Genomic DNA, 26,885 nt, shown 5'->3' with positions numbered 1-26,885 from the left:
TCAGACAATCTATGTACTACATGTGTGTCCTGCACTCCACATGCGCACTCAGCACAGAATAGTCCCAAGCCATACAATCCACATACAACACGCGTACTGAGCACTGGATATTCCCAAGTCATCCACTTCATGACCAACACGCGCACTCAGCACCGGATAGTCCTAAGTCATCCTCTCCACATCCAACACGCGTACCTCAAGAGTCTGAATGTGCTCAAACTTGTCTGCGTCCCACTGCTTAATTTTACGGTCCTTGCCAGCAGTGAAGAAGAGGTGAGACTTGGGTGAGAACTGCAGGAACATCACACTGTAGGATGAAAGGAAACAGAGGCTGGTTATATCAAACACTAAACCGCCTGTCACTGGCAGTAAAACGTATCCTCGTACTCAAAAACAGTTCAGTGAATACAACAGGTACAGCATAAGCAGAGGTTATGCAGAACATCTTTCTATTTCTTGACACACGCTATAAAACCACTTCTCTCATTCATGTAACAATGCATACAAATTAAAGCTACTGACGGAACTTACACACTGGACATGAGCTGAAGAGAAGACATTAAAGAAGCTTTAGAAGCTCAGCACGGTTTCTCGATAGCCAGACATCTACTAGACACTCCTGTTTTTCACAGGCCATACAGGAAACTCTGTCCCTCATTGACAGACAGACATCCTTCCCACAACACAAGTAAGAACTTGTCCTCTATATTAACCTGACAACCTTTCAGAAAGTTTGGTGTGGTGAGAAAGAATATTCAAGGGAGAGGAGACAAATCTCTCGCACCAAAATTCTCCAGTGTCAAATAATTTTGGACAAACATGACCCAGATCACTGATCTTTCAAAGCACTCACATTTGCAAAAGACTGAAAGCTCAACCTTCTAATCACCTACATTGATGAAAACAAGACACCTCCAACGAAACCCAATCTCTGGAGCCTTTTCCTTCTCCCGTGGGGTTAACCTAAAGTCGGCCAGCTTTTCCCCTGATACCCACTCCTGTTTCTATTCTGTTCATTGTCTCTGAACCCAGAGGTTTGAAGAATCATTCTGCTGGATACCAGTAGAGTTTGGAATCTGAAGGCCTGGCCGGATGCCAACCATAAACTCTATTCCCACCCATCAAACAGCTAGACCAGCACTGGCCCGTATTCAGATAAGGCCCCAAAAATGTAGTACCCCTGTTACCGGAGACAATACCCTCAAAAACTGCAGGAAGCTGGTACTTTAAATGATGTACCCCTGAGTGGCTATATCGAGCACCGAGTCCAGAGATTCCCCCAGAAGTGAACAGGGCTCAATGCAAACTGAAAGTGCTCTACTTTAGGCAGTGTGGGCGAGCAGTCCTAGGCCTAACACAGAGGAGCGTAAGACATGTATTGCACAACATTGACCAATAAGGGACAGACGACTACACTAATTTGATAAAAATAGGTTTCTTTCAAGATTTATTTTAATACCAAGATGTATGTTAAAAGGTAAATACGTTTTAAATAAAAATAGTTTTCACTTACAAAACCTGGAAAATGATGTGGTTTCAATTGTAAGTGCACAAAGTCCATGTGAACCAGGTCCCCTGTGCCAGTGCTTCTTCCCTAAAACGGCACCACGATTGGCACTTCAGAGCCCCTGTAAGACCCTAGTAAATGGTACCTGGGTACTTAGGGCATTGGCATCGAAGGGACCCCCACCTTGGACATGCAAACTGCCACGGCAGCAGACATGCCCTGGTGCAGACAAAAAAGACAAAGTCGACATAGCACATCTGTGTGCCATGTCAAAGCAGCATTACCTAAGGTAGGGGTAAGTCGTCCCTCTAGCACGCACTACCAGCCCTTAGGCTGGCTGCACTGTATCTCAGTCGTGGGCATATCTGCATAAGCAGACATACCCCTACCATGTCTAAGTCTATTCCTTCATGTTAAAAGTACCAGTGTAGTCAGAGTACATGGATTAAAACTCAATAGCTGGTGTTCCCCAGCACCATGATGGCTTCCCTGAACACCGGAGTGTTTGGTACCAAACAACTCCTCTCAATAAACCTACACGAATGCCAGTGTAGGGTTTATTGAAACAAGTACCCAGAGGGCACCTCAGAAGTGCCCCTTGAAAACCTACCAACCGTGGTGTGGTCTCCGATTGGCTTTAGTCAGCCTGCCACCACCAGACATGTTTCTGGACCCCTGTGTCCAGAGCCCCTGCTCTCTGAGGCCAGAAACAAAGCACATCCTGGGCGGAGGTACCACACCTCTTGCCCCAGGATGGGCACAGTGCTCGAGAGGGAAGCTTCAAAGTCCTTGGCGCCTTTGCAATGCGACCCCAGACTCTGCTGCCAGCAGCAGATGGCAGCCCCCTGGCTAAAACTCCCACTGTGGCGCAGCGGCCAGGGCGACTGACGTTGGAATCTGGGGCTCACGGTTCGATCCCCAGAACCGGCGGCAGATTAGACCAGCACCATGTGACTCTGGGCAATAGCTTGCCGAGGGCCCCCGAGCTTCCCGAGGGCCCCCAGCCCCGGGACACCACTTCGGAGGTAGCTGTGCGCTTTACAAATACTGGTATTTCATTTCATTTCATTTTTAGTGGAAGAACCAGTGGGAAAACCATGTGGGAATAGGAGGTGTGCCCCCCCTTTGCCAACTCCACCCCTCAGGTGCTAGGAGGTTAAGGAAAACAGGAGGGTGGCATAATAGAGGGTGTAGACACCCCAGGTATGGAACTCATTAGTCCCGACCTGCTACTACCCTGTAATGCCCCTACATTTCATACATAGGTGGCTCTCCCAGATCCTGAAATCAGAATCCTGATGTCCTAAGAAGAGCCAGACACTACAGCATCGCAACAGCAGAGAAGACTGCAGACACCAGCTGACTTGGCACCAGCCCTACCGCCCTGTCTGCAGCCCTCGACATACTTAAAGAAACCTAAGCAAAGGGCACAGAGGTTTAGAGCTGGACTGAAACACTTTAATCGCATTTATGGTGGATTGACTATCACGCCAAAAGATGACCTATCCTGCAGCCCAGCAACGTCCAAAGCCTTGGGAGGAATGCCTGCCTTCGGCAAAGATCAAGATCTCGCGTGGACAGTGGATATGTCCAGAACAAACCAACTTTAAAGAAAAGGAGCTCAACCATGAGGAACCGCAAAAACACTGCTGGACCCACCTCTGCACCCGATGCCCCCGGCTCGAGTCCAAGGAGCCCACTGGCCCTGCAAAGGTTCCAAGTCCATCATGGGCTGATCTCTGCTGCACTCCACCGCGACGTCTGCAGCCTCAGCTCGAAGACTCCCATTGACCGCAACCTGTCAGGTAAGACTTTTCCGACATCTTAGGATACCCCTGCACCGGACGCCCCTGTGCCTTGCAGCCCACAATTATCCGTGTCCATACTTCCCCTAGTGTCTCTACTTACCTGGGCAGCTGTGGGATTTCTACGGGCATGCTCCTGGCCCAAGCCTGCAGCCCCTTCCCAAAACTGATCTCCCCCCCCCCATTAATTGCATTGGGCGCCCGAAGCTGCACTCTGCACCCAGCCACCCTAATGCAGCTGAGGGTGTAAGTTTGGGGCTGGCTTGTAGCCCCCTCTGTACTTACCTTAACTCCAGGAGATTGACCCTGACACCAGTTTACTCACCTGTGAGCAGTTCATCTTCAATCACCCCAGTCTCAATTTGTTACCATTGGGTGCCTGACCCCCAATTTGACCTCTGCAACTGGTGGCCCCTGTGCTGATGGTGGTGCATTCTTGGTACCAATTTGAACCTTGCCTGGTATTGTCCTGAAAGCCTGAAGACTGGATCTGTAAGTTGTGTACTAACCAGAATAACTGCATTCTTTTTCCTCTCATAAGTTAACGAGTGGCCACTTTTTAAAGGGTAAAGTATTCTTATTAAAAAACGTACCTACCTTTTCATGCATTTCTTGGTCTTAAAATAAATCTTGAAAGAAGCTTTTTTTTCCAAAAGTCGGTGTGAATCTCCTTTCGGAGTCATGTGTCATTTATTAGTCAATGTCTGCACAACAAATGTCTTGCACTCCTCTGTGTTAGGCCTAAGGGTGGCAGACAGTTTTAGGCATGGAATCCTTGCAATCAAAGAGTGGATGTCACACAATTGCCTTAAACTTAACTCTGATAAGACGGAGGTGCTCATTTTTGGACACCTCCGTCCAGAGTGGTCAACAATCTGGTGGCCACCCGCCATGGGAGACCCCCCGTGTCCAGTTACTAAGGCAAGGAACCTGGGAGTAATTTTTGATGCAGAATTAAATTTTGTGGCCCATGCCAACAAGGTAGCGGCAACAGCCCATTATAAATTGAGGATGATCAGAAAAATCATTCCATACCTGCCTGGAACTGCCGCGAAAACTTTAATAAGCTCTCTAGTACTATCATCCCTTGACTACTGTAATGGTCTGTTTTTAAATGCCCAAGCCAGGACTATGAATAAATTGCAATCAGTACAGAATGCAGCGGCGCGTTTGCTTTCCAAAACACCTAAGTTCTCCCCGATATCGGACACTTTTAAAAAATATCATTGGTTAACGATCCGAAATAGGATCAAATTTTAATCGCTTTGTATCATTTACAAAACACTCCATGATCAAGGACCAATTTTCTTCAAAGGTCTGCTGATACCTTATAAACCAGGCAGACAGCTTCGATCAGCCAATTTGAACCAACTTGTGGTCCCTCGAGCGAAAACAGTCTCCTGGGGAGACCGGCGTTTCACAGTTGCAGCCTCCAAATTATGGAATACCTTGCCACAGCACATTAAGATGTCCTCCTCACTCTTTCAGTTCCGTAAGGGGCTAAAGACGTGGCTCTTTGAGCAATAAGTATATATCATCTTCTGTGCCGCCAATGATATTTAGGGAATCTCATCAGCGCCAAGACGCCCACGGGTATACGTTGCGCTTAATAAATTGCAATAAATAAATAAATAAATAAATAAGGCTGCTCACCCACACTACCTCTAATAGAGCACTTTGGTTTACATGGAGCCCTGTGCACACAGTGGAGAAGTGTGGCTCAATGGTTAGAGCGGCAGACCCTGATGCAGAGGTCTAGCCCGGGACCAGGGTTCGATTCCCGCCTCGGCGGGTCTTGGGCTCAAAATTCGCCGGACCTGATAATTCTCACCTCGGTGCTTATTCCAATCATGGAGTCCCACTCCGCAACTCTGGGCAATAGCTTGCTTAATCTCCACAACAGCCCCAACAGTGCTGGGATGCCTGGCTTCACCCTGGGGGGGCCCAGGAGTGGACACCTCACAGGGAAAGCCAGGAAGGTTTCCACAGCGGTATGCGTACAAGCGCCAACAACCCGCTTGGTGACAGTGCGCTATACAAATACCTTGACATTTACATTTACTTCTAGGGGAATCTCTGGACTCTGTGCACAGTGTAACCACCAGGTGGTATACCACATACAGTGCCCGCTTCCTAGAGAAGGGAACCCAGGACTAGGGCTATATCCAGTCTGTGTTGGGTCAGTGAGGGTAAGACGGTATGAAGCTCAGGCCATGAGCAGAGTACCTGCTGGCTTCTCACCTGTCCTCGTGAGCGAAGAGGGAGCGGTGGCAATCCCCGAAGTCCAGCCCCCAGATCTTGACATTTCTGTCCGCAGAGCCGGTGGCAATCAGGGCGCTGTCCTGTGGGAAGAAACGCATCGCGACACAGAATCAGACCTTGCACTGAAACGGTTAGCAAACTGAACTCATGGGTTTGTCAGATGAAACACCTCAGAGAACTAACTGCATCAACAAGACAAGAAAAATACCAAAGGAGGCAATAAAATGTGAACACTACCCACACAAATATAATCCCCTCTACTAAAATACATACACAATGACCATCTCAGTGGACATTCTCACGACAATGCAAAGATTATAGGCTCAGAATCAAAACCTAAGCTTTCAAGAAACATTTCTAAAAATCCAAAATCCTTTTTACGGGGTGAGAGTAAATTAACAACATGTGAAGGAAATCCCTTTCTAAATCAGAATTTACATCAGAACTAATAATTAAACAAAATATATCACTGAACAGGACAAGTTTAAGTACACACAGTACTACTTTTAAGAGATCAGTTACTGACTTACGTGGGATATGTCCATGCAGAGGACGGGGAGCTTGTGTCCGTAGAGCGAGAGAAAGAACTGCAAAGGAAAGAGAGGGTTCACCAGTCTTATCAGAGCTGCCAAGGAGGACTCACCTCAGTGGTAAGAAAGGAATCCACCTGTGTGTGTCACAGGGACAAAGAGCGGATCAATACTGAACATAGATAGGACCTGCCCTCTGTCTCTTTGGCTGTGATGCAATTGTTTAAGGGGTTTCCTCACCTGCGACCACACACCCGTTACACAGCATTTATTTTAGCGTTCTTATGCAGCGCACTCAACCCGGGTGTATCAGCGAACTGTACATACAAGAGAAGGCATGCTGCAGCTAGCACAGAATAGGATGGAAGAAAAACAATCATATATACACGAGAGGAAAGTCCAGTTCGGTTGGGTCCTGAATGGGTCATGGTGAGGCAAGAAGCTGAGAAAGGGGAGGGTTACTGGGCGGAAGCGCAGAGGAGAGGAAGTGACGGCGAAGGAGCGACCAGGAGTGGAAAGGACAGTTTGGGGAGGATGGGAAAATATACTATATAAAGATCATACTGCATTTGAAGTACAAACAGAGTTTAAAGTGCGGAGAGAATAGAAAGCAAACGCGGTGCATAAGGAACAAACGGTGCATAAGGCACAGGCGGCGCATAAGGCACAGGCGGCGCATAAGGCACAGGCGGCGCATAAGGCACAGGCGGAGCATAAGGCACAGGCGGCGCATAAGGCACAGGTGGAGCATAAGGCACAGGCGGCGCATAAGGCACAGGTGGAGCATAAGGCACAGGCGGCGCATAAGGCACAGGTGGAGCATAAGGCACAGGCGGTGCATAAGGCACAGGCGGCGCATAAGGCACAGGCGGAGCATAAGGCACAGCCGGTGCATAAGGCACAGCCGGCGCATAAGGCACAGGCGGCGCATAAGGCACAGGCGGCGCATAAGGCACAGCCGGCGCATAAGGCACAGGCGGCGCATAAGGCACAGGCGGCGCATAAGGCACAGTCGGCGCATAAGGCACAGCGGGCGCATAAGGCACAGGCGGCGCATAAGGCACAGGCGGCGCATAAGGCACAGGCGGCGCATAAGGCACAGGCGGCGCATAAGGCACAGGCGGCGCATAAGGCACAGGCGGCGCATAAGGCACAGGCGGCGCATAAGGCACAGGCGGCGCATAAGGCACAGGCGGAGCATAAGGCACAGGCGGAGCATAAGGCACAGGCGGCGCATAAGGCACAGGCGGCGCATAAGGCACAGGCGGCGCATAAGGCACAGGCGGAGCATAAGGCACAGGCGGTGCATAAGGCACAGGCGGTGCATAAGGCACAGGCGGTGCATAAGGCACAGGCGGAGCATAAGGCACAGGCGGAGCATAAGGCACAGGCGGAGCATAAGGCACAGGCGGCGCATAAGGCACAGGCGGCGCATAAGGCACAGGCGGAGCATAAGGCACAGGCGGCGCATAAGGCACAGGCGGCGCATAAGGCACAGGCGGCGCATAAGGCACAGGCGGCGCATAAGGCACACGTCTGCTCCTGCAGAATTCATGGGCTGAGATCCATCAACGGGTGAACAGCTGCTCGCTATAACAGACGGTTGTTGCAGAAACGAAAACACTGAACTCTGTATAACGCCACTCCGCCCACGCGGGCATGCTCTTATTAGCAACATTTCTGTTCAAATATTCTCCATTGCTTTAGCAGCCCATCACTACCCCCTTTTGTACCGCATTCACATCATTAGGCGGCATCCATTCTGATTGAGCTCCAAGAAAGTTGGAAGGGTTGTCATAATGCTCTGCCCTCAGTGACAGCCTAGACTACATTTACAGCAAGAACCGGATAAAACAGGACCCGACCCAAGGTTTATTTAGTTCCATTTGTTCATTCTGCTTTCACATTGCACTGTATGAGACTATTCGCACCTGCAGTCTCTTTCCAGCTCAAGGCAGAAGCGCGTCACAAAACATCCTGCACAGGTAAACCGCACCGACTCTCAATCCATGCACACCGACAGCATCTGAAGGCCAGGACAACAGGAGATCTGGGTGGAACAGTTTCCATCTCTTGATGAGTGTGCCGCTAGTAAATGACTTATTTAGTTCAATTATAACCATTACTGCGATCAATTTCTAGTTCATGTCAGTTCTCTGCACACTTTCAAATGCATGTACATGACACATACTCCACGCCTCAGACACCTGCGTTTAGGACATCTAATACAAGGGTTAGGATACTGGTAACAGGGTTGTTAGGTCCGGAAGGCCATATATCCATAAAGGGCTTCTGATAAAGTGGCCGAAACATGTTGACCAAAGGATGAGAAAACCAACTGTAGTCCTCAAACATCCTCCATTTATGTTTTTAAGAAAAACAATGTTTTTAAAGCACATTAACAAGGTTATTTCAAATACAATATGAAATTATATCAGCTTGGCAGAGCAGAGTTTTATCTTTATTAAACTAAATGAAGTACCCTTAATTCACTTTTATTTAATTTTACTGTACGCAAACTTTATAAAATTGTCTCTGTTGACCTGCCGATCATTTTAGCAGTTTTTAATTGGAAAATCACCCATCTATAAACCAATCTCGACATCAGGAAAGAGTTCTCTGCAAAGAGCTCCCAGTCAACGTTGGCATTTTAGAAACCAGCAACCCCTCCAACTGCACACTGATTTATCTTTGCCTTTTATCCTCTATAGGTCTCCACTGCCTTTCAACTAGGCTCGCGCCATAACACATACCACAAACATACAAACCAGTTGCGACACAACTACAACAGGCAATACCACAACCAAGAAAAGCCGCATCTAACTGCATTTCTTAGCATCCACAGCCCAACTACATGCACCGAGATGACAAACGCAGAGTAAACAATGCCTTAGAAAACAAACCCTCGGCACAATGAAATTATCAAAGAAGGCACAGCATGAAGAGAAAGGTTGAGTTAGTTGTGAAGCCTGAGAGCAGGTCCACACAGCTGGTTGCGATGCAACATACGTGTAGGCTCAGGACTCCCTGCTCGTCCTCAGAGGGGGTCAAGTGTAAATATACCTCAAATAAAGACAGTGCACTGCTCATCAGTGATCACAAAGGAGTAGTAAGTAAGGCTACACCCTGCATACGCATCATCTGCCCTATTAAGGGGCATGCTGGCGGCTTCTCGCCGTAGACAGGTGCCTGGAGGGGGGATCTTTGATATGACTGTAACGGTGAAGGCAGCAACATCCCCAGCCCCCTTGGTATTGTCTGTACCTTTAGTGAATCCGTGTAGAAGATCTTGACGGTGCAGTCCAGCAAGGAGACGGCCAGCAGCCTCTGGCTGGGGCTGAAGCGCACGCAGAGGACATCCTCGTCCAGCTGCAGGACGCGAGTCTGCTTCAGGGACAGTCTCCGGCTGAAAAAGGGTCAAAACACAAACGTGTACGATGAGAAAAACCTTCTCTTTGTCACAAACAGTCAAACTAGTGACATCTCTGCCTGAAACAGGTGCAGCTTCACAAGAGATCTACTGATTCAAGGCTACTCAACATCAGAAGTCATCAACAAGAGATAAATCTCCAACCAGAATACGAGAGACGGGCCAGAGAGGAAACGTCTCAGGTCTCTGTATGGACCTGTGTGAAAGATCAGATTATAAACCTAGAAATTCATGAGAAATAGTGGTCAGCTACAGATCCAGACTGCCTGTTCCATGCTTGCTTTTTGGTCATGCCCAGACGTGGGTCCTTTACTCACTTTGCCACTGGAGTCAAGCTATCCAGGCTGATGAAGGCTGATAGCCAGAAACCGGTCCTTGGAAGGTTGATTCCGGTCCAGGGAAGACATGGCTTGGTAGTTCGAGCTGGACTGTTCCCATGAGGCACAGGGTCAGACTGATTTGCATATGGCCATGTCTGAACTGGGGTGGCTTGGTGAGCAAAATAACGATGGATTAAACCCAGATCTGTGGCTGGGGGTGAATGTTTTGCCATTGTGCAACATTCCGTCTATCATCTTGTGTGTTTTGCTTTTTGGTGAAGGCATTACACTGTTTCCAGGCTGAACTCTGCTGTTTACAGCCCCCTCTCCTCTGCTTCAGACCCCTTGAAGGTCTGCAGTGAAGCTGGGTCATGCATCTGCCTTTAGGGGATTGCTTGTTTTTGATGTTACTGCTTAGCTTGCATTCCTCCAGTTCGTGTTTTGACAAAGCTCTCAGTCAGCTGTGTGTCTCTTAAGCGCTGCACCAGCCTGTGTGTCTGGACGATCACAAACATGTCCTCTTCCTTCTGCAGATAAGTCCTCCAGACCTCAATACCAGTTTCGGGTAGAGTCCTTGTGAACGGTGTGCAGAGTGATAACGCATCCCCCCTCACCATGCTGGTTCTGCCCATCCCTGCCCGACCAATCACGGCTGTATCGTTGGCCACACAGACGTCTCACCTGTTTGTCCACTCTGAGCTCACCCAGCAAGTACTGGCCACGGCTTCAATACAGAGCAGTGCACAATGACTATCCCCAGTGGGGGGCAGACACTGTTGTATTCAGGGCACCTGCAGCACACACTCATTCAGCTGCACACACTCATTCAGCTAGACACACTCATTCCTCATGCTTGTCTGCCCCTCTTCTGGGACACCTGCAGCACACACTCATTCAGCTGCACACATTCATTCCTCATGCTTGCCTGCCCCTCTTCTAGGACACCTGCAGCACACACTCATTCAGCTGCACACATTCATTCCTCATGCTTGGCCGCCCCTCTTCTAGGACACATGCAGCACACACTCATTCAGCTGCACACACTCATTCCTCATGCTTGCCTGCCCCTCTTCTAGGACACATGCAGCACACACTCATTCAGCTGCACACACTCATTCCTCATGCTTGCCTGCCCCTCTTCTAGGACACCTGCAGCACACACTCATTCAGCTGCACACATTCATTCCTCATGCTTGGCCGCCCCTCTTCTAGGACACATGCAGCACACACTCATTCAGCTGCGCACCTTCATTCCTCATGCTTGTCTGCCACTCTTCTGGGACACCTGCAGCACACACTCATTCAGCTGCACACACTCATTCCTCATGCTTGCCTCCCCCTCTTCTAGGACACATGCAGCACACACTCATTCAGCTGCACACATTCATTCCTCATGCTGGCCGCCCCTCTTCTAGGACACCTGCAGCACACACTCATTCAGCTGCACACACTCATTCCTCATGCTTGTCTGCCCCTCTTCTAGGACACATGCAGCACACACTCATTCAGCTGCACACATTCATTCCTCATGCTTGGCCGCCCCTCTTCTAGGACACATGCAGCACACACTCATTCAGCTGCGCACCTTCATTCCTCATGCTTGTCTGCCACTCTTCTGGGACACCTGCAGCACACACTCATTCAGCTGCACACACTCATTCCTCATGCTTGCCTCCCCCTCTTCTAGGACACATGCAGCACACACTCATTCAGCTGCACACATTCATTCCTCATGCTGGCCGCCCCTCTTCTAGGACACCTGCAGCACACACTCATTCAGCTGCACACACTCATTGCTCATGCTTGTCTGCCACTCTTCTGGGACACCTGCAGCACACACTCATTCAGCTGCACACACTCATTGCTCATGCTTGTCTGCCCCTCTTCTGGGACACCTGCAGCACACACTCATTCAGCTGCACACCTTCATTCCTCATGCTTGCCTGCCTCTCTTCTAGGACACCTGCAGCACACACTCATTCAGCTGCACACATTCATTCCTCATGCTTAGCTGCCCCTCTTCTAGGACACCTGCAGCACACACTCATTCAGCTGCACACCTTCATTCCTCATGCTTGCCTGCCCCTCTCCTATGACACCTGCAGCACACACTCATTCAGCTGCACACCTTCATTCCTCATGCTTGCCTGCCCCTCTCCTATGACACCTGCAGCACACACTCATTCAGCTGCACACATTCATTCCTCATGCTTGCCTCCCCCTCTTCTAGGACACCTGCAGCACACACTCATTCAGCTGCACACATTCATTCCTCATGCTTGGCCGCCCCTCTTCTAGGACACCTGCAGCACACACTCATTAAGCTGCACACACTCATTCCTCATACTTGGCTGCCCCTCCTCTAGGACACCTGCAGCACACACTCATTCAGCTGCACACATTCATTCCTCATGCTTGGCCGCCCCTCTTCTAGGACACATGCAGCACACACTCATTCAGCTGCGCACCTTCATTCCTCATGCTTGTCTGCCACTCTTCTGGGACACCTGCAGCACACACTCATTCAGCTGCACACACTCATTGCTCATGCTTGCCTCCCCCTCTTCTAGGACACATGCAGCACACACTCATTCAGCTGCACACATTCATTCCTCATGCTTAGCTGCCCCTCTTCTAGGACACCTGCAGCACACACTCATTCAGTTGCACACACTCATTCCTCATGCTTGTCTGCCACTCTTCTGGGACACCTGCAGCACACACTCATTCAGCTGCACACATTCATTCCTCATGCTTGCCTGCCCCTCTTCTAGGACACCTGCAGCACACACTCATTCAGCTGCACACATTCATTCCTCATGCTTGCCTGCCCCTCTTCTAGGACACCTGCAGCATACACTCATTCAGCTGCACACATTCATTCCTCATGCTTGCCTGCCCCTCTTCTAGGACATCTGCAGCAGACACTCATTCAGCTGCACACACTCATTCCTCATGCGTGCCTGCCTCTCTTCTAGGACACCTGCAGCACACACTCATTCAGCTGCACACATTCATTCCTCATGCTTGCCTGCCCCTCTTCTAGGACACCTGCAGCACACACTCATTCAGCTGCACACATTCATTCCTCATGCTTGCCTGCCCCTCTTCTAGGACATCTGCAGCAGACACTCATTCAGCTGCACACACTCATTCCTCATGCGTGCCTGCCTCTCTTCTAGGACACCTGCAGCACACACTCATTCAGCTGCACACATTCATTCCTCATGCTTGGCCGCCCCTCTTCTAGAACAGCTGCAGCACACACTCATTCAGCTGCACACATTCATTCCTCATGCTTGCCTCCCCCTCTTCTAGGACACATGCAGCACACACTCTTTCAGCTGCACACCTTCATTCCTCATGCTTGCCTGCCCCTCTCCTATGACACCTGCAGCACACACTCATTCAGCTGCACACACTCATTGCTCATGCTTGCCTCCCCCTCTTCTAGGACACCTGCAGCACACACTCATTCAGCTGCACACATTCATTCCTCATGCTTGCCTGCCCCTCTTCTAGGACACCTGCAGCACACACTCATTCAGCTGCACACATTCATTCCTCATGCTTGCCTGCCCCTCTTCTAGGACATCTGCAGCAGACACTCATTCAGCTGCACACACTCATTCCTCATGCGTGCCTGCCCCTCTTCTAGAACAGCTGCAGCACACACTCATTCAGCTGCACACATTCATTCCTCATGCTTGCCTCCCCCTCTTCTAGGACACCTGCAGCACACACTCATTCAGCTGCACACATTCATTCCTCATGCGTGCCTCCCCCTCTTCTAGGACACATGCAGCACACACTCATTCAGCTGCGCACCTTCATTCCTCATGCTTGTCTGCCACTCTTCTGTGACACCTGCAGCACACACTCATTCAGCTGCACACATTCATTCCTCATGCTTGCCTGCCCCTCTTCTAGGACATCTGCAGCAGACACTCATTCAGCTGCACACACTCATTCCTCATGCGTGCCTGCCCCTCTTCTAGAACAGCTGCAGCACACACTCATTCAGCTGCACACATTCATTCCTCATGCTTGTCTGCCCCTCTTCTAGGACACCTGCAGCACACACTCATTCAGCTGCACACATTCATTCCTCATGCTTGCCTGCCCCTCTTCTAGGACACCTGCAGCATACACTCATTCAGCTGCACACACTCATTCCTCATGCTTGCCTGCCCCTGTTCTAGGACACATGCAGCACACACTCATTCAGCTGCACACATTCATTCCTCATGCTTGGCCGCCCCTCTTCTAGGACACCTGCAGCACACACTCATTCAGCTGCACACATTCATTCCTCATGCTTAGCTGCCCCTCTTCTAGGACACCTGCAGCACACACTCATTCAGCTGCACACATTCATTCCTCATGCTTGCCTCCCCCTCTTCTAGGACACATGCAGCACACACTCTTTCAGCTGCACACATTCATTCCTCATGCTTGGCCGCCCCTCTTCTAGGACACCTGCAGCACACACTCATTCAGCTGCACACATTCATTCCTCATGCTTAGCTGCCCCTCTTCTAGGACACCTGCAGCACACACTCATTCAGCTGCACACATTCATTCCTCATGCTTGGCCGCCCCTCTTCTAGGACACATGCAGCACACACTCATTCAGCTGCACACATTCATTCCTCATGCTTGCCTGCCCCTCTTCTAGGACACCTGCAGCACACACTCATTCAGCTGCACACATTCATTCCTCATGCTTGGCCGCCCCTCTTCTAGGACACATGCAGCACACACTCATTCAGCTGCGCACATTCATTCCTCATGCTTGCCTCCCCCTCTTCTAGGACATCTGCAGCAGACACTCATTCAGCTGCACACACTCATTCCTCATGCTTGCCTGCCCCTCTTCTAGGACACCTGCAGCACACACTCATTCAGCTGCACACATTCATTCCTCATGCTTGGCCGCCCCTCTTCTAGGACACCTGCAGCACACACTCATTCAGCTGCACACACTCATTGCTCATGCTTGTCTGCCCCTCTTCTGGGACACCTGCAGCACACACTCATTCAGCTGCACACCTTCATTCCTCATGCTTGCCTGCCCCTCTCTTAGGATACTTGCAGCACACACTCATTCAGCTGCACACACTCATTCCCCATGCTTGCCTGCCCCTCTTCTAGGACACCTGCAGCACACACTCTTTCAGCTGCACACATTCATTCCTCATGCTTGGCCGCCCCTCTTCTAGGACACCTGCAGCACACACTCATTCAGCTGCACACACTCATTCCTCATGCTTGCCTCCCCCTCTTCTAGGACACATGCAGCACACACTCATTCAGCTGCACACATTCATTCCTCATGCTGGCCGCCCCTCTTCTAGGACACCTGCAGCACACACTCATTCAGCTGCACACACTCATTGCTCATGCTTGTCTGCCACTCTTCTGGGACACCTGCAGCACACACTCATTCAGCTGCACACACTCATTGCTCATGCTTGTCTGCCCCTCTTCTGGGACACCTGCAGCACACACTCATTCAGCTGCACACCTTCATTCCTCATGCTTGCCTGCCTCTCTTCTAGGACACCTGCAGCACACACTCATTCAGCTGCACACATTCATTCCTCATGCTTAGCTGCCCCTCTTCTAGGACACCTGCAGCACACACTCATTCAGCTGCACACCTTCATTCCTCATGCTTGCCTGCCCCTCTCCTATGACACCTGCAGCACACACTCATTCAGCTGCACACCTTCATTCCTCATGCTTGCCTGCCCCTCTCCTATGACACCTGCAGCACACACTCATTCAGCTGCACACATTCATTCCTCATGCTTGCCTGCCCCTCTTCTAGGACACCTGCAGCACACACTCATTCAGCTGCACACATTCATTCCTCATGCTTGCCTGCCCCTCTTCTAGGACACCTGCAGCACACACTCATTCAGCTGCACACCTTCATTCCTCATGCTTGCCTGCCCCTCTCCTATGACACCTGCAGCACACACTCATTCAGCTGCACACCTTCATTCCTCATGCTTAGCTGCCCCTCTTCTAGGACACCTGCAGCACACACTCATTCAGCTGCACACATTCATTCCTCATGCTTGTCTGCCCCTCTTCTAGGACACCTGCAGCACACACTCATTCAGCTGCACACATTCATTCCTCATGCTTGGCCGCCCCTCTTCTAGGACACATGCAGCACACACTCATTCAGCTGCGCACCTTCATTCCTCATGCTTGTCTGCCACTCTTCTGGGACACCTGCAGCACACACTCATTCAGCTGCACACACTCATTGCTCATGCTTGCCTGCCCCTCTCCTATGACACCTGCAGCACACACTCATTCAGCTGCACACATTCATTCCTCATGCTTGTCTGCCCCTCTTCTAGGACACCTGCAGCACGCACTCATTCAGCTGCACACACTCATTTAGCTGCACACATTCATTCCTCATGCTTTGCTGCCCCTCTTCTAGGACACTCCCATGGAACAAAGTTTCATATTGTTAAAATGTCTCAGGCGCAAAATGCGAGAAGCCCTCATGCGAATCCTCACATAAAATTGGATTTCTTTTTTATTATGCTGTTGTTTAAGCTGACAAATGCAAAAACAACAGTTGATGGACAGAATGCAGAACAATGTCATACATTCACCCCAGTACAGAGATCTGGGCCTAAATCCATCGTTTTTTTGCTCACCATTCCATTCCAGTTTGAACCCAGCCATATGCAAATCAGTCTTGACCCTGTGCCCCATGGGAACAGTCCTGCCCGAACTGCCAAGCCAGGTCCTCCCTGGACTGGAAACAAGCATCCTAGGACCGGATCCGGGCTTTCAGCCTGGATTCAAGCAAGCCGGGCTGAAGACGGCTGGAATGCCAGAAACCGGTCCTCGGAAGCTTGTTTCCGGTCCAGGGAAGGCATGGCTTGGCAGTTCGGGCTGGACTGTTCCCATGAGGCACAGGGTCAGACTGATTTGCATATAGCCATGTCTGAACTGGGGTGGCAGAGTGGGCTAAAGAACGGTGATGGATTAAACCCAGATCTTTTGACTAGGTGTGAGTGTTTGATTGGTTCAGATGCTCCGTCCATCACCACCCCTTTTGTACTGCGTTGTTTAAGCTGACAGCAGAGCTCCTGCCCCACCGACATCCCTTTTCCTGAAATATACAACAAGTATAGAAGACCCCTCACCTGTTCTGTGCATCCGTCTCGTCCTTCACAAGTTCAAAATCCCAAAACTTGACACATTTATCTGCTCCGCCGGTGACAAATCCTCGCTGATCAAAAAGCAAACATAACACGGTCAGTAAAAAGCACACAACAGAAAATCACACTTCCAAGGCATGTGTTCCTGCTCCAGTTAGTTTCTTACACGTGCCCTGGTAATCTTGCTTTAAACAATGAAGCTGCCCCTCTAGCACACACGTGTACCTGTACACATCTCTGTAGGAGTCGGAACATGCATGTAAGCCTCCCATGGGTAAACATGTATGTAAGCTGTATGTCGGCTCCCTGCTCCTGAAATTCCTGCTGCTGTGTGCCTGGCCCAGCAGGCCCCTTACCAGCTCTGGGCCCACGAGGGAGCAGGCGTGGGCATCTCTCCGTGCAAACACACACGCTTGGTCACCAGTGCAGAGAGCACAGATGGGGCTGGAAGGCAGGAGGAAGTACTCGGTGCAGGATATGACGGAGGAGACAAGTTGAGAGTGGATTGCTGGGTGTAAAGGCATCAAAAAAGAAACATCTGGGTACATTAAGCTGTTCCATCATGGAACCCAACTGACATTCAGAAATAGAGAAATAATAAAAATGGAAAGAAAAGGGCAGTCAAGCACCACTTTTGACGTGTGAATCCGTTGAGGGTGTGGCAGAAGTAGATTTTTTTTATCATACATTCCTGTCAGGGAAGTAAGAGGTAAGTCTGTCCTGGTGATATTTTGGGCCTGGTACTGACCTGGATTTATAACTTAGCCAAAGGAGTTTGAACAGCGCTCTTTTTTAGGTCTCGCAGACCTGCATTGCAGCGCGCATGCGCTGCTCGCTCTGCGAGGCATATTGGAGTAGGGTAGGTTTTAGAAGTGTGGTTGGTGTCATCATTTATGCTAAACGCTGGCTTTGAATTGTAAATTAGGCTTTTTAGTCCCTCCTTGTTACTGCCCTGTCTCCTTTTAGGACGGCCCATCCAGACTGGATCTTTTGCTGGCGGCCTTACACAGTCTCTTTTATTAGTCGGGACGCACTATATTTTTTCACAATGCCGATAGTTTGTTTAAAATGCGCCTCGGGTGGGCTCTCTTACTTCATCCTCGGACCCGTGAAAGAAGGCAGGCTTGGGGGAAGGACGTGTTCCCCCGAGCCTGCCTTCTTTCACTTTACTTGAGAATGTTTATGTTGTCCTGAGCCTTGTTCAGGAAAGTGATGGATGGCATGTTCAACCTCTCGCCACCAAATGTTCCTTTCTAAGTGTTACCAAATGTTCCCTCCGCTCCCTACATCCGCTAAGCTTTGTTAATGAGCAGATTAGACCGGGGCAATATTTACTAAATGCGAAGACTTGGTAGCTTGCAGCGGGAAGTTATTTTATTTAAATCAAATCACAACGGGTGGGCGTCTATCACAACTTGATAAATTTTTTGTGATGCTCGCCTCGTCTGCTGACTTGTTTGTCCCTTTACTGTGTTTACCATGGCACAGTAAGGCTGGTGCTGTGAGCCGTTGATGTTTAGGCACAACACATGATGTGTGCCTGAGGCGGATAGTCACTTATATCTCCACCTTCAGTCTGGCCAGGTCCAGCAACCACAGAATCCGTTTTGCGCAGTGCTCATTAATGTATTGTGTGAAATGCTTTGCTGTTGATGAGGGCTAAGGGGTGGCCCAACGCCACAGTCAGTAATACAAATGTGGAGTGCAGGAATTTGACTGCATACAGTGCCCAGATGTCCCTTTATTTCCCAGCACCACAACTCCAGATTTCATGGGGTTCGGTTTGAAGAAGAAAGGCAGCTTTAATAACACAAGCATTTGCAATGCAATAGGTCTCGCGTTTGTGAGAGTTTAAGATATTAGCTTTGTAAATGACAATGCTTTTTATTTGTTTTAAAAACCAAAACGTAAATAAAAGGCATTGTCATTTTCAATGTCAATAGCTCAAAGTTGCATAAATGCGAGACATATTGCATTGTAAATGCTTGTTTAATGGGGAGCCAGCGGGGTGCTCTGTGTGGAAGCTGACCGAGTGCGTGGAGGCCGGTTGTTAACCATTTGGGCAGCGCAGTTTTAAACCTACAGCATTTTGGCTACCAGAGATTCATTTATGGCAAGGAACAGAGCATTGCCCTAATCCAGACGGCTGATGATTAATGCCTGGATTAGAGTCTTCCGGGAACTCAGGGAAAGCCATTGGAAGACTTTTCTAAGAAGGCGCAGTGTGCCAAAACAGGTCTCACAAACAGAAATGATCTCGTCTTCATGGACAAAGTATTGTTCTGAAGAATGCCTAAATTCCTAGTTGTTCCGCAGCACACATGCACTATCACTGGTGAAGCCAACGTCTGGCCTTCTGGTCTCGGAAGCCGACTCTGCAGTGCCAAGAATGGGCTCGCGGACCCGTCAAGTGGATGGCGCTCCAACTCCTCTTACTTTGTAGAGGTTGCACCACTCTTCCGCCCATGAAAAGGGAGGCCTTTCTCCTTCAAGATGAACAGCATCTCTTCTTGGAGATGGAATAAAACTTAGTTCATAGTGAGAGTTTTATATTATCCATCTAACCACTTAAGATCAGCGACAACAGTTCCACGGTCTTCCTGGAAGGACTTCCCGGTGTCCTCTGCCGTCTCCTTCCTCCAACTCACACCACAAGTTGGAGGGCTGGTGTGTACAATTCTGTGGCAAAAGGGAGAAGTGATGTGCTCCCCTCTACCCCTGCATGCAATTCTTAGTCACTGCCAACACTGTGAAAAGGCAAACAACCCTCTTTCAGGAAAGGTGGCCTCAGCTTATAGCGACAAAGACAGCTCCTGCAGCCCTCCTAAGACATGCCATCTGGAGAGCGGCTCCATGGAGGTGACTTCACACCTCTCTGAGGCTCGGCTGTCTGCACTCAGACTAGAGAACAGATGCTCAGGTGGTCCAAGCGCCTCTGAAAGCTTGGAAGGAAGGCTGCCCCTGCTCTCCGCTCCAGAGGACACGATGAAGCTCTGCTGGTCTATGCAGCGGTCATCAACACCAGTGGAGGTTCCACAATGTAGACACAAGTTACCACCCTAAATCCACGCTCCCTGACATGTAAAATGTACCCGGATTCATGAATATATTGCCTCACACCTTTAAATATTGGTGTCTATCTTTGAGGAGAGCCCCAGGCTAAGCTCCTACCTGCTGAAGAGGTCGCCTCTGGAACAGCAGCAGAGTCAGTCTGGATGCTTAAGACACAAAGCAGATGTTTCTCTGTGAGGGTGATCTGACCATTTTCTATCATGTTTCCGGCTCACAAAAGAAGCAGAATCAAAGCCTATAGGCTGCTGTCACGACAATGTTTGTTTAATAATTTAGGTGACATTTTTTGTTCGTTTTAAAAGTGCAGTGCGGTGATCATATTCATATATCAAATACAAGGGAGAGGATGTGATGTACTGGCCTGAGCTGTCAACTTCAGAGCACCTGTGAATCAGGTTCAAGTTTTGGCGTTGGCGTCAACCTCCTGTGATTCTGGACAAATCATGTGATCTCCCAGTGTCTACAATCAGTGCCTCACCAGTGATTTGCCGCGCTTTACAAATCTTGGGTTTATTTTTATTGGTTAAAATTAGATATTAGGTGCTTTTTGGGTCTTCAAGAATCATGCAAATAAGCAGAGCAACTCAGGGTTCAGAAATGTAGTTATGATTCCTGTCGCTGTGAACTGGGGGACAATGATTTCTCTAGGATCAAACGGTGCGTCAGTAAAGAGCCTGATTCAAATCCAGATCTGCAAGTTCCAGAGGTCACCAACACGACTACTAGTTCCGGTCTCCTGCCATGGTTGACTGGTGCTTAGACGCTCATTTACAACTTAATGCCCACAACTCTCTGGTTTAGAAACACAACTCAAAAACGTTTGATGAATCCGGTGTAAGTTCACGTTTTTGACCAATGTAGGACTTGGAGTGCTGCCTCCAGTTTTTTTAAGCCCCGCGGTCCTCCTTTAGAGGGGGGCTGCTGCCAGTCCTCCTTTAGAGGGGGGCTGCTGCCAGTCCTCCTTTAGAGGGGGGCTGCTGCCAGTCCTGTCCCGTTTGGCTTATAGGACGCTGCCCTGAGGCTTCAAGCCATTCACAGGAATTAGGAAGGACCCTGCAGACAGTCAACATGCATGCCCACGTGTGCAGGAAAACTATGCAATGCTATTGGCATTGTTGTGTTTATTAGCTTTCAACAAACTAACAAACCACTAAGACAGCTCGGCAACGAAGTAAGAGAAGAACGTTTTTATTACTCAACTCGATTACAAAGAAAGAAAGAAAATGTTACTGTGCAAGTCGACGGGCGCGGGGGAGATGACAAACATTAAGTTGACTAAAGATGCACAAACCCTTCAACAAAAAGAGCATTGTTACAACCAATTGGTCGCATCTGCAAGACCTATTGGCTTTAGCGATGATTTTTAGCCATGCTGTACAGAAGCACTGCAGAAAACACATGCACTCTAGTAGAGTGCTTAAACTAAAAGAAGAAAGCAGCACTTTAAAGGGAGAAATGGAAGAACACAAGTAAGTGGTTCATGCTCCAGGGGAGGGACAAGCGCCACGTGAGGAAGGAAACCCCGCAGATGCTGACGAATAAAAAAGTAAACAGATGCGACAATAAAGCCAACAAACGGTAAGCAATCAATGGCGTTGAAGCCAGATTTAAGCAAAAATCTTGCAACAGACAGCGCATGCGCAGTCTTAAATGAGCCCTAAAAAGTGGGGATGCAGTGGGTTGATGCGTTCAACCTCTCTTTGAAGAAGTATATTTGCCATTGATGTCAGGTGATCAATTGAGTTCCAAAGTTTGGGCGCAGGATGTTCTGGCGTCCGGGGGCCAGGGTTCGAAGTTCACCCGAGGTGAAGCGACAGCAGTCTGAGGGGGTCTGATGTGGGTGGAGTCCAGCGTACGCAGCATGACCTTTGTGCGTCTGCGCTGTGATCTCCATGCCGGAAGGCGGGCAGGGGTGCAGGGTCTACTCGAGAGAAGATCCCAGGTGCAACAGGGAGTGACGCGGGCTGCGCATGGAGCAGTAGGGCTGCAAATAGAGGAAGGCCCCAGCAGAGCAGCGTGGCAGACACAGGTCAGGGGGGGGATGTAGCAAGTGGACGGGCAGGAAGAGAGGGAAGGGGATGAAAGTAAACACAAGAAGGGAGTGAAGAGGCAATGCTCAAAAGAGCAGAAGAGGTGGATTCGTTCTCCTCAAATTATATTGTCAAAAAACAAAGGGATCCACCCTTATGGGGAAGTATAGAAGTGTTCCTCCAGACGATGTGTGTCTCCTACAATGGTGGAAAGCACACAGCTTTGTTTAAATACCCCTCACCCACCAAACGGACCCTTGGTGTCATGCTTCATCATCGGGGTCCTCCCGCCCCGCTGCGGGACGGGCGTGCTACGACCTACGACTATGTGGGAGCACTGGTTATGAAAAACAATACTATGTGTGGTGTAGGAGTGTGAGTGGAAGGGTCAGAAGTGAGTGAATGGTGAAACATTTAAAAATACCTGGCTCAGTGGAAAAAATAAATGTTAATGTTCCTTTGAGCTGGTCTCGTTAAAAGTGGGGACTGAGATGGAGATACGATGCTTTAATGAGCAGCGTCTCCCGTGTCGACATGTTTCGAAGCCCTCCCCCGGCTTCTCATCAGGACTGAAAAGAGATCCGTTCTCCACTCAAATCAAAACAACTGTGTATTTACATATAATCCTAACTCAGTGGTGCACATATATTTAACATGCACAGTATACTACACCCCAGGAGGTATATTGCTGAATGAGTTTCTTATAGCGCCCAGATAATGCCCCATGAGCCTTCAAAACGGGAGGGAAGGGGGACATATAGTCACACAAATATCAAGGCGACCTTCTCACCAGGATACTGCCTCGCGCGGCTCAGTTGACGAGGGAAGGGGATGAACCAGACTGCAAGGGCAGATGCAGCTGCACCAGGGGCAAGGAGGGGGGGGGGGGGGGGAGCAGCAGTGAAGATGACTACAGGGAGCCCGGCGCAGGGAGAGCACAGAGTGCGGTGTCGGGGGAGCAAGGCGGTGGGGTACTGTACTTGAGACTGAGGTGAAAGAGGGGTGGCCCAGCCCAGCCTTCTCTGGGCTCGGACTGGCGCAGACAACCCCCCAACCCTTTGACCTGGGCTCTGCTCATGTGCATCCCACAAGGCAGGAGCTGCGGAAAGACTATATTGGCAACAGGAGTCCTGGAAATGGGCTAGGCCGGCCTCCCAGGGGTGGATGGGAACTGTAGTTCCCTTTCAGGAAGGGTGGCACTGGCTCCCGGGTGGAGCGTGGGCAGAGATGCAGGAGGAGTCAGGGGCAGCGGCCGATGCAGGAGGGACAGTGGAGGCTGCGGTGTCCCCTTCTTCAGAAGGGGGTTCAGTGTAGATATGGGTGGGCTTTCTGAACATCCAGCAGAGTGGGCTTTCCCATCTGCAGACTCAGGTGTTAGCGCTATGTTATCTCCCCATCATTGATTCTGCCCATCAGAGTCTCCGTTTCGCCAACTTGTACGTATCGGAATCCGCTCCGGTCTTTGGTCTTCCAGCAGACAGATTAAGACTTCAAAAAGCTTTTGACATAATATCAAAAACACCTTGGGCATTGAAAATTTAACACAGTATCGTCATGCTAATGTTTTATAATCATCCAAGGTAAACAAAAAGAGGTATGTGCGTACCTGGTCTGGAGAAAGCGAGATAGACCAAATGGCTCCATCGTGAGCGGCCACCGCCTCCAGCAAGTTCCCTGAAGCCAGGTCAAAGATCTGCAGCTGTCCTGACTGAAGGAGAGACGAAAGGGGAAGAGTGAGCAGAGAGCAATCAGGGAGACTGGGACAGGTCGAGCAAAGACACTGAGGCAAACATTTGTACACTGGACCCTTCTTCCCCTCTCCCCCCCCAACCCCTCCTTCCATCCTCCTTATTGGAGTATCTGCCGGGTAATGGTGCGGGACTCGACAGCCTTTAGTTGCATGTCGTTCACCAATTCCAAAAGTCTCACTTGCTGAGCAGTTTCCGAGTGCACGCTTGACACCTGGGTGGTGCACGGATGAGGCTCCTCCACGGCATGCGTCAAGCTCGTCTGCGAGTGGCGCAGTCCAGGAGACTCCGATGGAGTCTCTGCTGCTAATGCAGAAGCTCTAAGGAATCCATGGTGCGGCCAGTGACGTTGCGGATACATGAAGAGAGGACCTGTCACGATGGCGCTCTGAGGTGGCGCTGCTGATCCCAACCTGCTTCTATCAGTGTTTCATCAGAGCTGCCTCTTGACCACTGGGCCAAACGTGTCTCCTTCTAGGGCCACCTTCTCATGACAGACCACTGCGGCTCTTTGCTTTGAGTAACTCAAAATGTTTCCCACCACCCTTGGGAGTGGTTTAAGCTCAGCCTTAGCGGTGGGGACTTCTCCACACAACACACTGCATCAGGTTAGGTCAACAGTTCACAATGCACAGTTCTTGCATTTTAAAGACTGTCTGGACAGGAACTACGCCTTGAATGAGTCTGTAGAGTAAAGTATGGCAACAGAATAAAAAGCCTCAGAAGAGATTACCTTTGACCCGACGATGACCTGCCGGTCTCCTGGCACGAAGAGGGAGCAGAGAGCGTAGTCGCATGGCATGGTTCGGATGCACTGCAGCGTGGACCTGTCAGAAGACAGAAGCATGAAGTAAATTTGTGTCAACGTTTCTAATGAGCGGACAAGGTCAGAATTGAAGTGTGGGTGTGCCAGTGTTGTGTGCAGTAGCAGTGGGTGTTGAATGCTGGGCACAGACTGACAGCACAGAGAGGGGTACATAAAATGTACAGAGGGCACATGCCCATGATGCCAGGCTCATATAGGGATACCCGTCTCTACCTTCTACAAGCACCAAGAGGCTAAAAACCCTCTGTGGGTTGAGACAGAATGTGCAAGGCCACTAGAGCTTATGAAGGAGCGGTTATAAGAAATCCATCCAACAAGTAACTGATGCACAGACGCAAACCCCCTGCAGGAGCACATCTGTTCAAGGGGGCAACAAACCTGTTCCAGATTTTCACGCTCTCTGCCGAGGCCGAAAGGACGGCAATGTTATCGGAGCTGAAGGACAGTGTGCGCACATCGCTGCGATGCCCGGCCAGTGTGACCTGGGCCACCCGGGAGCTCTCGGGGGTCTTGGCCAATGGGTTGATGTTGTACACTTCCAGGCAGTTGTTCTGAAGCAGCAGCACGGCCTTCACATCCCCCTTGGGGCACAGGATTAGGTCAAAGGATCTGTGGGGGGAAAAACACTTGTGAGCAAGAGTCATGGCTAAAGGCAGAAACACCGGGGCAAGTAGAGATGGGGCATTGCGGACAAAAAGAAAGGTAGTATGCAGAGGGTGTAAATACAATTTGCTGTTCGAGAGAACTATCAAAACACAATCAATTATATGCATTATTTGCCAACAGGTGCGTATTCCTAATCCACCACCTTATAGGGTCTACTTTGAAGAGGTTCAACGTAACCACCCCACGTATGATTCCTTGTGGTCCTCTCAGCTCGCCCTGCTCATTCATCAAAGAAACTAGCCTCAGCCCGTCTGAAACCTGCTATTGAACTACTTGTCCATGTACATTCGTAAAGCCACGCCCGCAAGGTCCAGAGTCATTTCTAATCATTCCTGCAAATCTAATCAATGGCAAAGTTCTCTCTGGAACGATTCAAACAACCACTCATATATGTGGCCTATCTTCCCGGAGAGCATTCATCTCGCCTCAGTCATGTAACCTGTCGGATGCAAGACTTCAGATATCAGGCTTTACGCAGCAGGGAACGATCCCAGGCTCGTCTCTCACTTGATTTTTGATGACGCTTTGATATTGAGGAGTCGCGGAACCTCGTCCTGGAGTGTGCTTTCGACTGTGGTCTTGGCATCCTCATCTTCCTCCTCTGACACCTTCAGCCTGGGAGAGAAGAAGGAAAGGTGAATTCTTACAGGGAGGGATGTAGCGGAGAATGTACAGAGGCCGTATATAGCAAGTCTTGACGTTAGAGGTAAGTCATTAAATAAACTAGAATCAGAACAAGGCTTCTCTGGGGGAAATAAGGTTTTATGAAGCAAACACCAATGTGGCCCCCCAGGAACCTTATCATATCCAGGTGACCACTTGATGACTTTTGACTACCATTATTTTAATCGACTTTAGGTGTTTTACTTTACTCTAGCCTGAATGCACGACATCATGTTTTCTGCACTTGCATGGACTTGAGATTTCATTTCGTGTCTCCTAGTAGCTTCGGAGTGGGAGTGTTTCACAGAGTAGATCAGCCTTGCCATGAACAGAGCATGTGGGATGTGCATTTGAAAACATGAGTGAGAGAGGTGTGGAATGTACTTCTCGGTCTCAAAGAGTGTAGTGCTATATGCAGTGGGGCCCAAATGTGTATTAAGTTGTACACTGGGAAATTAAGTGTGTGGTGCACAAATGTGCATTGTGTTGAACACTGGGAAGTATTATGAAGTTCTTACTATTGACTTTGACATGCCCTCATGCCATTTTGAATTCCAATTCCTGAGTTTTGCACACACAAGCAGGCCCCCTGATTACTCACATTATTTAAGTTATTCACATTCAAGATGGTTTTCTGTTATTTTAGAGACGTTTTCTACTTTTGTAAGCTTCCCTAAGATAAGGGGCTGGAATGTGTGGGAACGCAGGAGGATACGTGAGAACTCCTTTGCCTTGGAACGCTTGCATGGAGCTCGGCCAACTCCGGTAAGTTTCCTTGGCTCAGAGGAGGCCTTCTAGGAAACTTCTAGTGAATTGAGATTATAAATCAG

General features: G+C 49.6%; 1 protein-coding gene across 6 annotated transcripts in view; it reads right to left on the bottom strand.

The window, feature by feature from the left end:
- Nucleotides 1-26,885, bottom strand: part of WDR3 (WD repeat domain 3) — a 137,340-nt gene that overhangs the window by 70,648 nt on the left and 39,807 nt on the right. For all 6 annotated transcript variants that reach the window (XR_013599687.1, XR_013599688.1, XR_013599689.1 and 3 more), the window contains exons 10-18: nucleotides 25,900-26,007; nucleotides 25,105-25,335; nucleotides 24,634-24,727; nucleotides 23,759-23,860; nucleotides 17,036-17,121; nucleotides 9,369-9,510; nucleotides 6,105-6,161; nucleotides 5,554-5,654; nucleotides 196-307 (exon numbers count right to left, since the gene is read on the bottom strand). Coding sequence is in view for 3 of the 6 variants with exons in the window: in XM_078656346.1 (XP_078512472.1) it covers nucleotides 196-307; nucleotides 5,554-5,654; nucleotides 6,105-6,161; nucleotides 9,369-9,510; nucleotides 17,036-17,121; nucleotides 23,759-23,860; nucleotides 24,634-24,727; nucleotides 25,105-25,335; nucleotides 25,900-26,007 (1,033 nt within the window). In the remaining 3 variants the exon portion in view is untranslated. The remainder of the gene's footprint in view (nucleotides 1-195; nucleotides 308-5,553; nucleotides 5,655-6,104; nucleotides 6,162-9,368; nucleotides 9,511-17,035; nucleotides 17,122-23,758; nucleotides 23,861-24,633; nucleotides 24,728-25,104; nucleotides 25,336-25,899; nucleotides 26,008-26,885) is intronic.

This window comes from Lissotriton helveticus, chromosome 8 (genome assembly GCF_964261635.1).
Source record: "Lissotriton helveticus chromosome 8, aLisHel1.1, whole genome shotgun sequence".
In the NCBI taxonomy this organism is placed as follows: Eukaryota; Metazoa; Chordata; class Amphibia; order Caudata; family Salamandridae; genus Lissotriton; species Lissotriton helveticus.
Note: the sequence above shows the minus strand (reverse complement) of the source record. Positions and strands in the feature narration are given on the sequence as shown.